The sequence below is a fragment of the Cyprinus carpio genome, chromosome B2 (genome assembly GCF_018340385.1).
Source record: "Cyprinus carpio isolate SPL01 chromosome B2, ASM1834038v1, whole genome shotgun sequence".
NCBI lineage: Eukaryota > Metazoa > Chordata > Actinopteri > Cypriniformes > Cyprinidae > Cyprinus > Cyprinus carpio.
In genome coordinates this window covers 30,341,099-30,356,845 of record NC_056598.1, presented here as the reverse complement: position 1 = coordinate 30,356,845, position 15,747 = coordinate 30,341,099, and the positions used below count along the sequence as shown (strand labels likewise).

The window sequence follows — 15,747 nt, the reverse complement described above, 5'->3', positions numbered from 1 at the left end:
AAGTTTAAGAATTTTAAGAGATAAAATTGGAATTGCACAATATAAACTTGTAATTAAAAAAAATAAAAATAAAAGTCAGAATTGTGGAATAAGAAGTCGCAATTACCTTTTTAATTTTCTATCCTGTGGCTGAAACAAGCTTCTGTATTTTTTATTTTTCATCCCCAAGGTGACAAATGTTGACCTTGCAGTATAAAGTTATTTTATATTTTATTTCAGTTAATATTTATTTTATTTCATGTAACACTTTTCTTTAGAAGTTTTCATTTTAGTTTTAACGAACTATAACATCTCTGTCGGTGATGTCATTTCCTGTCTGCAGACACAGAGGGCTGTGAACACGGCTGGAAGAAGTTTCACGGTCACTGCTATCGTCTGTTTCCACGCAGACACACCTGGGAGGACGCAGAGAAGGACTGCAGGGAGCACAGCAGTCACCTGACCAGCATCACTTCCTCCATGGAGCAGGACTTCCTTAACGGTCCGTCACAAGATGCAGAGCCTCGATCCAAAAATAAATAAATATAGTAAATTAATAAATTAATACAAATAATATTAAAAAAAAAAAACTTATATAAAATAATTAAAAACTCTGTTGTTTTTTAGGTCTGGGTCATGAGAACGTCTGGATCGGGTTGAATGATCGTACAGTGGAGGAGGATTTCCAGTGGACTGATGCAATGGATGTTGTGAGTCGTTTTTAAATGAAACATCACTCGAACCTTCACCTGTAGACTGTGATGAAATCAAACTCAAACTGTTTTACTCACTGCATGCAACAATCTGACTGTTAATGTGCTTTGTTCATTCCATTCAGATTCCCGTGCACGTTCTTATTCCAGACTCCCTCATTTGTAATAATTTGACATTGTGTGTTCGTCTCTCAGGTGTACGAGAACTGGCGTGAGAATCAGCCGGATAACTTCTTCGCGGGCGGAGAGGATTGTGTGGTGATGATCAGTAGAGAGGACGGCAAATGGAACGACGTGCCCTGCAACTACAATCTACCCTACGTCTGCAAGAAAGGAACCGGTGAGAGACTTTTTTAATACTTTTATTCAGTAAGGATGCATTAAATTGATCAAATGTGACAGTAAAGACATTTGTAATGTTCGAAAACATTTCTATCTCAATTAAATGCTGTTCATTTGAACTTTGTACTCTTTTGTGAATCCTGAAAAATAAAATTTACCACAGTTTCTGCAAAAATGTTGTGCAGCACAATTGTGTTCAACCTTATTGATAATAATCAGAAATGTTTCTTGAGCAGCAAATCATCATATTAGAATGATTTCTGAAGATCATGTGACACTGAAGACTGGAGTAATGATGCTGAAAATACAGCTGCGCATCACAGAAATAAATTACATTTTAACAGATATTCACTTAGAAAACAGCTGTTTTAAATTGTAATAATATTTCACTATTTTACAGATTTTAATCTTACAGATTAGCAGCCAGTAATCTTCTCTGACCCTTTAAAGCTTAAATGCATCGTCCAACACTCACTTCACTGACACACATCTCAGAACTGAGCGTGTTTTCCAGTTTAAGTGGTTATCGATCATCCTGGGTGTGTGTGTGAGCTGCACTTAATAAACCGCACGAACATCTCAGTGTCACTTTGACTGTCATCTTCTCGGCAGTAACACAGACTAAACGTGTTTTGATGTGTCCATTGATTCCTCATGTCTCATATCGCACCTCAGTCCTGCTTCATCGGCTCTGTGTGGCGTCTCAATAGATTTGAATGAGAGACTAAACTCCGTCTTTCAGTGCTCCACACAATGAGGTCTCAGTATTCAGAGGCTCAGACTGTGGGTTTAAGCTCTGGGGTCTGCACTACATTTCCCACGATGCTGTCCTTTGTGGCACATCCAGGATCTCGACGCCAGAGGACAGATTTACGGCCGGTGGCTTCCTGTCTATGGAAACCAGGCTCATTGTCTGGAGACGGAGCGTTTGTGCCTGGAATGCAGGATTTAATTTCATTTAAATTGAAAAGGTTAACATTTAAAAAAATCGTATTTTCCCTTTTGTTCAGATTAGTGCTCAACAAAATAAAGGTTTGTCTGTGGTCGATTGCGAATGTGAGCTGCATTCGATTTCCTTGAAACATTGGTTGAACTATTTCTTATTGAAAATTTGAGATTTTTTTCTCATTTGGGGTTATGAATGTGCATGCAAAAAATTTGACACATGGATGTGTTTTGTAAAGGCTGTACAAATTTTGGTTACTTTGCATGCAATTAGGCAAAAATCAGAACATTATAGAGTCAGGTGAAAAAACGAAAGCCTTTATTGTAGCTTGCCAAAGAACAAAATATGAAATGCACGAGAACTTTAGTTTTTTGACCTGTTTGTTTTAATCATGCTCTTAACTGCTTATTTTATTGGCACATTTTGCATATCCGCTTTTAAAAACCAACATCTTTTGAAGGCAACTACCATTTCTGCTTTTGATCTCGGTGCAATTCTCTTTGCAACCCTATGATCAAATGTGCTTACCGTCTTGCATTGTGCCAATATTTATCAGTAACCCTAAAGCACACTATTTCAACCTTGCTACTTTATAAATCTGTATTAAAAAAAAAAAATTATTACATTTTTAAATGTATATTTAAATACAAATTAAATTATATTAATCAATTTATATTTAAATATAAAAAAAATTTAATTTATATTTTAAAATAATGTATGTTTATATGTTTATAATTAACTATAAATGTGTAAGGGTAATTTAATTTACATTCAAATAATTGTAAAAAAAATTATTTATATTTATATTTAATTAATTATGAATTAAATTATATTTAGAAAAGTAAATGATTTAGTTTATAATTAAATATAAATTAAAATATGTTTATTAATTAACAATTAAATATGCACTAAATGATATTTATTACTTATGTTTAAAAATAAATTTAATTATAATTAATTACATTTAATGTAATAATCAGAATTAACCAAAATTATTATTTCGCTTCATAAAATGTAATGCTGTTAAATAATGGGATACAAATCGGCTGATATTCTGACATGAAAAACATTTATGTTGTGAGTCAAATTTTTATTTTAAAGGTTTTGCATGTTAAGGATCAGTTCAGTTAGACAAGCACTGATGGTTTATGATCTATGATGTGTCTGTGTGTTTGCAGTGATGTGTGGCACTCCGCCGGCCGTCGATAACGCCTCTCTAGTGGGCCGCAGACGTTCACACTACGACATCCACGCGGTGGTTCGGTACCAGTGCGCCGACGGCTTCTTCCAGAGACACATCCCGACTGTCCGCTGCCGACCCGACGGGACCTGGGAAAGACCCAAGATCATCTGCACTAAATGTGAGTCTCAAAACACTGATCTGCTTTTTGATGAATGTGAACCTTAAAAATACTAAAGTAGTACCTGCTTTATTGTCATATCGTTGAAAATGTAAATCATAAAAGTATTATGTATTAAAAGATGCATGTATACTACAACCGACTTTACCTGGGCACATACAGTACATACTGTATAACAAATCTCATCTCTGTGATTGTTCATATGTGACCCTGAACCACAAAACCAGTCATAAGTGTCCTTTTTTTAATTGAGATGTATACATCATCTGAAATATGAATAAATAATCTCTCCATTGATGTATGGTTTGTTAGGAGGACAATATTTGTCTGAGATACAACTATTTGAAAATCTGGAATCTGAGGGAGCAAAAAAATCTAAATATTGAGAAAATCATCTTTAAAGTTGTTCAAATGAAGTTCTTAGCAATGCATATTACTAATCAAAAATTAAGTTTTGATATATTTACGGTAGGAGATTTACAAAATATCTTCATGGAACATGATCTTTACTTAATATCCTAATGATTTTTGACATAAAAGTAAAATCAATAATTTTGACCCATACAATGTATTGTTGTCTATTGCTACAAATATACCTGACTGCTTTTGTGCTCAAGGGTCACATAAATCGCCACAAAAATGTGAATTGTATTATTGCATTGCACTTTATATATAGTTGGATATATACCCAACTTTTTCTGCATACATACACCCACACAAAGCAATATATATTATTTATTGTTTTATTTTGTCACACAATGTACAACTTTATTCACATAAACTATTAAAAATGATTTTCTTCCTCAGTATTTTAGTCTTTTTTTCCAGTACAAGTTCATAAATCAAGACACATTTACTCAAGAAGCAAAATTACTTAAGATGTTCAGTCTTGCTGACGTTTATACTTAAAACAAAACAACAACAAAAATCTTCCAAAGTGAAAACCAGATAATTTTTCTGACCCCATTAGGAGATATTTTTCTTCTTTTAAGCAAAAACACTTCATTTTGATGCATTAATATGCATTAAGTCAGTTTGCTTCTTAAGTATCTTGATTTAAGAAAGTTTAGATATTTGTAGATATAGTACTGGAAAACAACACAAAAATAATGAGCAAGAAATCATCTTTTGCAGCGTAGATACAGTATACTATACAGCACATTTCAACGGCTTGATTGCTTTTATCATCACAAAATGTGAATTATATTTTCACACAGCTCTAATCTGTTAAATGCAACTATAAAACATGAAGATATTAAGATATTATAAACCTTAACATCAAGATTTTCTGCTTTGAAACAGTGTGTATTGAGAAAAGTGCATTTGACTTGACTTGTGGACAAAAACTATTTTGCATCTAACCAAATGTTCATTTTAATATATTTTGAATGGTAATATTATGGTTGTAAAAGTATTAAATATGCCGTAAGTACAGTCAGAAGTGTTAAATTAATTGGTTATTACTTGCTTCTAACTTGAACAATAGAACATGAACAATCAAATGTAAACCCTTGCAAACCAAATGTTAAATGCAAATCAGATGTAGTCATGTGACCGTTTTGTTTCCCTCCAGCACGGCGATCTCACCGTTACCGTCGGCAACACCACAGATCTCGGCGCGAGCATCGACGACACCGGAGACACGGATCGGGGCACAGGGGGCGGGATTAAGCCACGGGGGCGGGGCTAAAAGCAGGGGTCATGACATCTGTTCCTGTGTTTCCATGACAGAGGAAACACAGCAGACGGAAAGGACCGAAATAATCGTTCTTTTTTTACCGCTGTTTATTTAGCTTTCACTAACCCTCCGTTCACACCTTCATTAGAATTTTTTTTTTTTATCAGTTATTTCACGCAGATGGATGGTGACTCTTCATCTTCATAGAAAAGTCGTATTAATTTGTTCTCGCAGCAGGTGCAGGCTCTAGTAGCTCATGCTCATATTTGTTCGGCTTTAGATATTTTGGATGTAATGCTTTAATGAAATACTGAATGTCCAAACTGCCCAAAACGATTCATATTCATGAAATAAGGCACTCTTCAAGCCTTTGAATGGCACAATAATGAATTCTTTTTACCCATGAGGCTTTACTTTGTCTTCGTTTTGAGTGTTTGCTGATGATTTGGTTTAAATTGCAACTCTTTAACTTGAAATGAAATGTTGGACTAGAATCGTTCATAAATGAGTGAATTTCATGAAAGAAAAGCAACTTTCAGCTCACATTTCAGACCAAAATGAAAAGAAAAAAACATACGAAATTATATTTTTCATAAAGGAAATTAAGCCTGTTTTTAAAATCATTGATTTTTAATTTTGTGTTTTTTGCATTATGATAATTAAATCACGTTTACTTTTAAATTAAATATCCAAACATTAATAAAATCCTGTTCTCATCATTGTGATGGAGGATTAAAAATCGTCCTGCCCAGAAAAAAAGTTGATGATAAATTTAGCATTAATAAATGGTTCCATGAAATATACTTAATACTTTTAAATTGACTTTGCAATTTGAATATATTATTATTAATATTATATGGCTAATTGTAACATTTAATTGTCGTAAAAATAATGTCAAAATTAAAATAAAGTTCTTTTTACCAGTGTTATTTTTATTAATATTTTCAATTAGTTTATATTTTTGCATTTTCCGTTTTCATTAAAATACCTAGTTAAATTACTTTCATCTAAAGTGCTTAGTTTTAGTAATGTTGTGGTGTTTTTATTAAGTTTTATTTTAATTTGAGCTATTTTGGTACATCAAGTTTAACTAAATTAAAATGAAAAACGTTGCCTTGGCAGCTGTAAAAAAAATAAATAAATAAAAATATTTCACTTAAAATTTATTTCAAGCAATGAAAATGTTTTTTATTCATGTTTTTTAATTTTAGTTTTAGTTCACCTTTAATAACCCTGCTTTATGCAAAATGTAATTTCTTATTTCTTTTTGATGATGGGGTGAAATATGAGCAAAACAGAACTGAAACCGAGTTTGTAAGTGAATCGGTTTATTTATCTTCTCACATAAACTGTGATGAAGCACCAGAAAGATCTGGAACAGAGATGATTGACAGGTGCTCGGTGTTCAGCGTGATTCAAATGAATCGTTTCTGTTGTCTTGAATCTGAATCAGAAGGATTTGACTCTTTGAACAGAAACAAACACAGACACACTGAGTCCTCAAGAGGGCGATAGAGTTTCCTTCAGATCTCAGTTTTATTACCATTCAGGTCACTTCATATAAACATGTCAACAGTTTAACTTGCTTGGAAAGATCAATACATCGACCTGAAAGAGAAAACGGAGCCTAGGAAAAAGTTTATGCATGAACACATACTTTACAAATTGTGTTCTGACACATTTTAAATTGTAGTTCATTTCACACGCTTGTTGCTTGGTTACTTGTCGATGTGTCTCGATGTCCTTCCTGTATGTGTGTGTGTGTGTGTGTGTGTGTGTGTGTGTGTGCGTGTGTGTGCAAGAGAATGTAAGTGTGTGTGTGTGTGTGTGTGTGTGTGTGTGTGTGTGTGTGTGTGTGTGTGTGTGTGTTTGAGATAACTGCATGTGTTTCTGTGTGCGATCTGTTCTTGCAGTTTTAAGTGTTTTTTAAACTACATACGAGACTCAAAAATGAGTTTCATAGTATTTTTGTTTTGTTTTTTCCAGTACACACATCTAAACATTCTTACATCAAGCTACAGTAACTTCAGAAGCAAAGATGTTACGTCTTATTTTCTAAACAAAGGTGTCAAAATTAAGTGAGTTTATAATTAAAATGAGAAAATATATGCTAAAATTTACATTTTTTACTTTTCTTCCCTAATTTGTGGATATTTAAGCATAAACTCTTTTAATTTTAATAAAATATAAGTCTTGTTTTCTGAAAAATTTCAGTAATCTTAATCTCAAAATTTTTAGTTAAAATGAGACATTTTGAATAAATTAATTTCAGTACAAAAAATATTACCTTACAATTTTCCTTTTGAGTTTTATTAATAAATTTACTTTTTTTTATACACCACTGACACATATTTCTACTTGTTTTTAAGCATAAACTCACTTAATTTGAATAATATTTTACTTAATATTTTAAGTAATTTTGCTTCCCAAGTAATTGTGTCTTGATTTAAGAATGTTTAGATATTTGTACTGGAAAAATAAGACACAAATACTGATTAAGAAAGTCATTTTTTGCAGTTCAGGATCTGTTCCTAAACCTAGTGAGCTTCCTAACTAGACAACTTAAAGATGCATCTTCCTTAAGGGTTTTTAATATCACTTTGATAGAAAGATAAATGTCAGAATGCATTGCAACAAGCTCAGTTAAATCTAATGTAATATGTGGGATGAGGTTAAAAACAATGGAAAGTGTTGATAAAAAGTTGATTCTAATTAATGCATTATTTTATCCATTTAGCTTTATTTTTTATTAAAATACAAGGTTTTCAAATTCTTGAAATCAAATGGCGTTTAACACACAGAAGTGCTCCCGAATCTCTCACTTGTGAGGTTCAGTCTCAGTTAGGATGCACTAGGTTTTGGAGCAGATGTGTTTGTTACTGTGTTACGATACTGATACTTCTCAGTATCGTCTGTTTGCTCTGTGTGTTTATTTATAACATGTACTCTTTAGTGAACATGATGACGAATAACTCATAAAATCACTCTTCTGTTTGCTCTGAGCTTAGATCCACTTTCTTCTGTAAATAAATCATCTTCACTCATTTATTCTAACGATCGTTTTATTGACATTTTTTAGTAGTTTTTTTAGTATCTGATCACATTTAATCACCCTGTTCAGTATTGTTTTTGTACAATAACTAGCCGAAGTGGCATTGAAATGTGTATTTCACACAATAACGAGCATATGTTTGGATCTCTTTATTAAAACGGCCGTCAGGTGAGAGAATCGCTCAGATCAATCTGCTTTTCTGAGGTCAAACTTTGATGTTTTTATGCTTCACTTTGCGTTTGTTGATGTGTTTTTGTTCTTTATTAAACTCGAGACAGACCAACAATAAAACTGATTGGATCAAAACTGCTGTCATTTCATTTGTTTTGTTTGAGTGACCTGCTTCCTTGTGTTAAAACTGAATTTAAGCATTTCTATTCTCAATGCACGGCAACTGAAATTAATAATACTTTAAAGTTTCCTTAATGCATTTTGTTAATTTTATAAGGGAATCAATTCTAAAAATGCTAATGTTGTGATATATTATATAAATTTGTGATTGGTAGTCTGAAAGGCCTGTGCATGACAGCAATCTTTACACACGATTAATTTTAGTGTGCTGTTGTGTTGCTCATTATTGCTCTATTTCTCTATTAGGACTCGCTTACATTTATTATGTGATTTTAGGCCTCAGCAGTCACACAGACACACATTCATCTGCTAATTTAGTCATTTAGCAGACATTTTATCCAACACGACTTTTAGGCCAGAAACATACTATTTGTGATCTGTATTTCCTGTGGGATCTGTTCTGTTCTGCAGTGTTATATATCTATAATAATCTACAGACTCATGTTCTGCTGTCTGTCTCTGTGTCTGATCCTGACGCCCACTTCGGGTCCATGAGGTCAGATTGAGCTTCTGTTCATCTGATTGTGTTGAAGTTACTCTCATTGTTTGCTATATTTAGGTCTCTCTTCTGGGCAATGGCTTGTTCTTCCATCTATGAGACTCACACAAAGGCAGCGCTCACATTTTTAGCCCAGAGAGACTGATCTGATTCATATCAGAGCTTCGGATAAACACACACACTCATGTAGAGAAAGGGTAAGAACTTGGTTAACGAAAGTGTTAAAATGAGCTGAGAAAAACACATTTGACAGTCTCTTTGCTCATCAAGGTTTTTATTTGATTAAAAATACAGCAAAACAGTAGTATTGCTCAGTTTTATTACAATGTCAAATAGTTGTTTTCTGTGTGAATATCTGCTAAAATATAGGCTTATTTATTTCTGTGATGCGCAGCTGAATTTTCAGCATCATTCAGTCTTCAGTGTCACATGATCCTTCAGAAATCATTTTAATATGCTGTCATTATCAAATAAAAAAGGTAATTGCAACATTTTACTAAACAGTTCTTTTTCAATTCTGACTGAGTTTAAATCTGCATTTAAATCTTTTAATTTCTGACTGCTTTCTGAATTCTGGGTTAACATCTCAAAATTCTGTCTTTTTTCTTTGAATTTATATAGCTCACAATTAGTTTTTTTTTTCTCAGAATTGCGAGAAAAAGTCAGAATTCTGAGATATAAACTAAGAATTGAGTCTAAATTACCTTTCTTATTCAATTTTGTTGCAGAAACCAGCTCAAGCTCCATTTTTTAAGTGTATCTCGGTTATGAAAAAGAAGAAATTACAGTTAACAAGTTATTACAAAAGTGATCAAAAAGTAGTCAGACTACATTACCTAATAAAGTTTGTTTTCTTAAAAAACATTAGCAAAAAACATATTTCAGTTTGGATGTTCAACTAACTTTATTTAAATGGTGATTATTAGTTTTCTAAGATGGTTAGAGAACATTCAAAAGTGACACTCCCATCATATTTGCAAAACTATAAAATGGAATGTTTGCTTAATGTACATTTATTAAAAACATTTTTTTAAACATTTAAAAACTGGAGGTTTTGAACATTTAATTGGAAACTTAATGGGAACATTAGCAAAATGTCATCTTTTTAATCGCAATTGAATTAAATCAAATCATTGTCAGAGCAAATATTCCCACCCTTTTAAATAATGCAGCATGACATCATGATTTTTAATGGCTAAATTATTTCATTCAATTATAATCTTATCCCAGAGACAGTGTTAAAAGTGATGTAATCAGTTCATTGATCTGTGTGAAAGATCACTGGGCCAGCAACACGATGTCATCAGCTACAGAGCAAAGGTCAGAGATTTGATCAGACGAGGAAGAAATGTGACAGATCAGTTCATGTCTATATCATTAAATTAATCTTGTTTCACTGTGTTGCAATGCTATAAATATCTCCCCGCTGAACTCGTGCCCCGGCGTTCCCTTTAGAGCCCAACGTGAAGAATAATAAACAACGAATTTCACAAGACAAGAGATATGAGGGATCATGACAGGCAAAGAGCACACGTACCACAGAAAAGTGTTGGGGAAAAACTATACAACACAGAAAATCATTAACATCAGAACATTTGAGTGAATCTGCCAAGAACATGTTCAGGTCATATTTGTACATTTGACATCATTTGTAGCTTTATACTTCAAGACCATTTTTAATTTCAATCCTATATCTCATCCCGGATAAGTCTTTTTTGTGTGATTCACCCAATCAGGTATTGTTTTAATAACGTATACTTAGTTAAAAATAATTCTAGTGAATGAAATACAGTCCTCGCAGTAAAAAACTACAAAACACACAGAGAGTCAGACACGATCAGGACACACCCTGAGCGGCGACGGCCTTCAAACGTCTCTGAGAGTGATGTAAACTAGTCCAGAGTCCATATTGATTGAGATTTCAGCAACTGACCAGAGATAAACCTGGCTGAGATCAGTAGTTTGAACTGTTTCACACACTTTACACTTGAACAAAGCTACAAAACACCGAGTGAAAAAGAAAAACAGATGACTGACATTTTGGTCGATACCAATAAACCAACGATTATTTTGTCATGGTCAATATTAATATGTCAAATCCATACTGTTTTGCCCTTTTTTGTTTTCACAAGCAGTACCATGCTTATAATAAAATAAATAAAATCCTGCATCTGTCTAATATTATTTGAATCATACTGATACTGACCATAAAAAAATGCATGACTGTTACGAATATATAATATATACGAAAAAATATTTTATAATCTAGAATAGAAAAAGAATTTATTGCTTGAATTGAAAAAAAAAAAAAAAAAGCCCAAATATTTGTATCTGCTTATAATAGCAGGGAATGTTCTCAGAACGTTCTGAAAAGGTTCTCTTAATGTTATGAAAAAAAAACCGTTCTTGCAGTAACATCAATAAAATGTTAAAAATGTTCTGGTCTTTAACAATGTTATCAAAATGTTTGCACAAAAACTTTAGTTATGTATCGTTAATGGAACTTTGTAGTGTCTTTTCTTTTTTTAAAATGTTACTGCTTGATTTAGAATGTTCATAGAACATTCAAAAGTAACATTTCCTTAATGTTGCAAAGTGATACAATGGAATGTTCCATTAACGTAACATTTTTAACTGGACGTTTTGAACGTTTGAACTTGATGGGAACGTCTTAGAACTTCTTTCCGTTAGCTGGGATCAGCCTAATCAGACGGAAAGGCTTCGCTGGACATTTCAAAACCACTAATATTGGCAGATACAGATATAGTCACTGATACATTGATGCATTTACAAAATAATCCCTGCCGGTTTCAGCTGACAGCACAGTCTCTCTTCTGAAACACGTCACTCTCCTGTAAAGAGGACACGTGCATGTGCATGTTTTAATTCTTCTTCTTGCCGTTGCTGGCCTGCTCTTGAGGAACGCTCTTCATGAAGAAGGTCTGGTCCATGTAGCAGCGGACAGCGAGGAGGACGGGCACGGCTGTGTACAGCAGGTTCAGCGTGACCACCTGCCTCCACTCGTCTCTGGGGATCCTGTAGGTGAACGGTGTGCGCGAGTGAACAGACGAGCCCAGGTGAGTCCACTGCATCTATGCAAACATCACATACAGACACAGATGAGTTATCAGTCATCATCTCGGCTAATATTGGGGGGGGGGGTGTTTATTGGCACTGATCTGAATTGTAAACATCATTTTTGTCCTAAAAAGTCAGCAAAAAAGCGATTACGCTCTTAAAAATAAAGGTGCTCAAAAGGATCTTCACAGCGATGCCATAGAAGAACCGTTTTTTGGTTCCGCAAGAACCATTCAGCAGGGCTCGAAATTAACTTTTTTACAACTTTAAAATATTAGGAGCACCCACCGAAAATGAATGAGCACCACAACTACAAATTATATATTAACATATTTCCGCTTTGCATTCTTAACTTTAATGCAGATTTTTGATTGGTTAATATTAGCTGTCAATCACCCAGTCACTGCTTGTTAAATTTTACATTCAGCTCTGCCGATTGCACAGAACGACTGGCAGCTAGGAGTGTGCGATATTGACAAAAATTATATCTCAATATTTTTCAGGATTTTATCGATAACGATAATTAGACGATATTTTGCTGTGTGTTATTGTGCTGGTAGCCTTAAGGACTACTGTGGACAGCTGACTTTGATATTCTTCGTATTCTGTGTGGTGGTCAGTTCACAGCAGTGATAGAAATTAATCTTTTCTAATAAGTTTAAACTGATTTGTACCTTTTATGAAAATGTGCACACTTTTTTCTAAAAGTGTGCATCATCATTTGAGTCGAATTCCCACATTTAATCAATCAATTAGAATAATAAGACATTTGGGCTGTTATCAAGCAAATAAAATCATCAACAAAATTCATCTTTGCAATGCAGAGGAAACACAAGCTGCATCTGAAGTGGCATTTAGACGCATTTACACACTGTTTAATGCAGGACATGAATGCATTTAACATGCATTTACACATGCACATGTAATGTTTTATAACTGTAAATTTAATATGTTTAATAGTGTTATTTTATATTGTTTTTTTTTAAAATGGATATTTGATTTTTATTTTTTTAAAAATGAAAAGATACTTTTTACACAGCAGCAAGTCACCGTTATAATGCTGAGTCACTTGTGATCGATGGATCATTTCAATGGTTTGATAATCATCATTTAAATGGTTGATTCATTCAGGAACACACTGTCAGGTTGCTAAGAGATGCGAAACAGTGCTGTGGAATTATTTTTGTTGTCGAAATAGAGCAAAAACAGGAAATATGATGTCTAAACCCCGAGTCTCTTAATATTAACTTCTTGTTTATTAAAAGGTTGTATAAAATCAATATCACATTTGTAATCATGCTGATTTTTGGAGGAATTAACTATATGTGATATTATATATGTGATATTAACTATATGAAATGACATAAAGCCCCCATATCTTGAATTTTATAATGCATTTTAATAGACTGAATCATGCAGTGAAAAAAATGCAAATGCGCACGTGCACTAATCTAACCTACTAGACTTCATCACATCATGTATGCGTGCACTCTCTGAAGGTGTTTTGTTTGGTTTTTGCAATATATTTGATAATGTCAAATCACACATTGTTAAAACAACAATTAAGATATTATCGCCCCTACGTATTTATTAATATTTTGAATGATCTTTTATTATTTTAGTATTCATTTTAGTATTCATTCAATCTGTCATTTTTAAATATAAAAAAAAAAACATTTAAACATTCTATATTTTTATAATTAATTTCATAAATATAATGGTATTAATATAATTAATATAAATGCAGTTTTATATGTATATATATATATATTAAATATTACTGTATTTCTATATTTATAATAAAAATACATTTATATTTAACATTAAATTTTGGCTAATATTTTGTGCAATATTTTGCGTAATTATATACATATATATACTAACTATAGTGTAAAAAAAAAAGAATACATTTTTTGAAATGGTAAATTTGTTATGTGCTTTTTTTATATTTTACATTTTTATTTAGAGTTAATTTTTTATTTTAGTAATTTTAGTGCGTTAACTTAAATTTCAGTTAGATGCACAATTTTTCATCAGATTTTTCTATTTGTTTTTATATCAGATTTATTTTAGTTAACGAAAAGGATTTTTAATAGTTTAGTTGACAATAGTTTAAATGGTTGCTGAATATGTACCTGAGCTACAGCTCCTGCAAGAACCAGAGTCCAGTCCAGCATCCATGTGCATCCGGGAGCGTGAAGCCCATAAACACAAGCCATCAGGAGCGGCAGAACATAGAAGAGGAACACTAGCATCTACAAGACACGAGATCCATCAGTCCATCGTGTTTACATCTCAGTGATATCTCTGTCTCTTCATTCTTTCAGTACGTCAGTATATAGTATCAGTGCATCTCAAAGCATTAGTAGCATGTTAAATGTACCCAAGTGTGCATCAGACTCACCGTGACTTTAGGAAAGCCGACGCTGTCTTTCATGTACGGCTCGTACTGGAAGATGTAGGTAAAACAAAAATCCAGAGAACATTCAAGAACAACCTGTTGAAGAAAAAGTGTGAGTGCTGGAATAAATGGCTGGAGAATCGGACACGTGGATGGATGTGTAGATACTTACAACGCCTCTGAACGCAGTGAAGATGATGCTTCCTATGAGGCCCAGCGTAAGCAGCAGGTCTGTGGGACGAAACAGCAGCGCTTTCTTCTGCTCCACCTCCACCTACAGACCACATCAAACCCATCTTCCACATTACCAGTGCTGGCGAGTAACTAGTTACATGTAACAGAATCACGTAATTACAAAATAAATGTAACTGTAATCTGTCACAGTTACTGAGAGAAAATGTGTCATTAATTTACAGTTACTTATGAAAATGTTAACGGTTACAAAAGGGGTTACATCAGAATGTTTTCACACATTACAAATTTAATTGATGTCTTTCATAGATTGCATTGAGTGCACTAAAATATGAGACACACATGCTTATCCGAGAACTGTTTTTGTGTGTGTGTGTGTGTGTGTGTGTGTGTGTGGTGTGTGTGTGTATATATATATGCTTTATTTAAAATTAACTGTTTTTTTCAATGCCAGTGTTTCCTGTCATAGCTCTGATTTCAAAAACTGCATCATATCTATTAAACTATATCTTGTTATGATATGATTTTAAATCTGTATTTAACCTCAGAATGATCTCAAAGTAAGTCTGGATTTTGTGTTGGCTTTTTTTAATGCTTTAAAATTAAATTCTAATCTTAATTCAAGCGATGAAGGATTTCGAAAGTGACAGTAATCAGTGTTGAACGCTACTGTAAGGTTAACACTGCCTCCCTTATGAAAATTAACCATGGTTTTATTGTATTAAAAGTATTTTAACCTTGTTTTTTTATTTGTGGTAAAACCATGGTTAATTTCCGTACGGGTTTACATGTTTGTTTCTCAGTTCTGATCAGTGGATCTTATAGGACTGAATCAATACTGTGCTGTCAATCATCTGGACTTCACCTTGTCTGCAGGAATGATTGACAGCTCTCTCGGCCTGTTGAAGAGCTTTGCCGCCGCCCATATGGTTTGGACTTCAGATTGTCTGCAAGAAGGGGCGTTTCTCCAGAAAGCAGGGAGGAGGTTTTTTCCATATTTACCTGAAACACAGAAACAAAGGCACTGATATACAGCCGAGTTTGACCTCAGAGATTACAGATGGGTCCACATTTTCCATCATTGTTACTGAGCGTCACACTTTTATCAGAAACAATGCTGAAATTTGGTTTGTGATTTTAGTTTGGAGAAGTTGA

At 33.3% G+C, this 15,747-nt stretch overlaps 2 protein-coding genes across 3 annotated transcripts in view; one reads left to right on the top strand and one right to left on the bottom strand.

Moving 5' to 3' along the window:
* The window catches only part of LOC109095835 (neurocan core protein-like), a 70,505-nt gene extending 64,340 nt beyond the window's left edge, over positions 1–6,165 (top strand). For both annotated transcript variants that reach the window (XM_042719099.1, XM_042719100.1), the window contains 5 exons: positions 323–481; positions 607–689; positions 888–1,032; positions 3,159–3,341; positions 4,915–6,165. In XM_042719099.1, the coding sequence (XP_042575033.1) occupies positions 323–481; positions 607–689; positions 888–1,032; positions 3,159–3,341; positions 4,915–5,012 (668 nt within the window). In that variant the 3' untranslated portion in view covers positions 5,013–6,165. The remainder of the gene's footprint in view (positions 1–322; positions 482–606; positions 690–887; positions 1,033–3,158; positions 3,342–4,914) is intronic.
* Positions 6,166–10,012: 3,847 nt separating this feature from the next.
* The window catches only part of LOC109095834 (transmembrane 6 superfamily member 2-like), an 11,773-nt gene continuing 6,038 nt past the window's right edge, over positions 10,013–15,747 (bottom strand). Inside the window, exons 6-10 of the mRNA XM_042719101.1 lie at positions 15,458–15,594; positions 14,573–14,674; positions 14,404–14,496; positions 14,135–14,254; positions 10,013–12,013 (exon numbers count right to left, since the gene is read on the bottom strand). Of these exons, the coding sequence (XP_042575035.1) occupies positions 11,804–12,013; positions 14,135–14,254; positions 14,404–14,496; positions 14,573–14,674; positions 15,458–15,594 (662 nt within the window). The 3' untranslated portion in view covers positions 10,013–11,803. The remainder of the gene's footprint in view (positions 12,014–14,134; positions 14,255–14,403; positions 14,497–14,572; positions 14,675–15,457; positions 15,595–15,747) is intronic.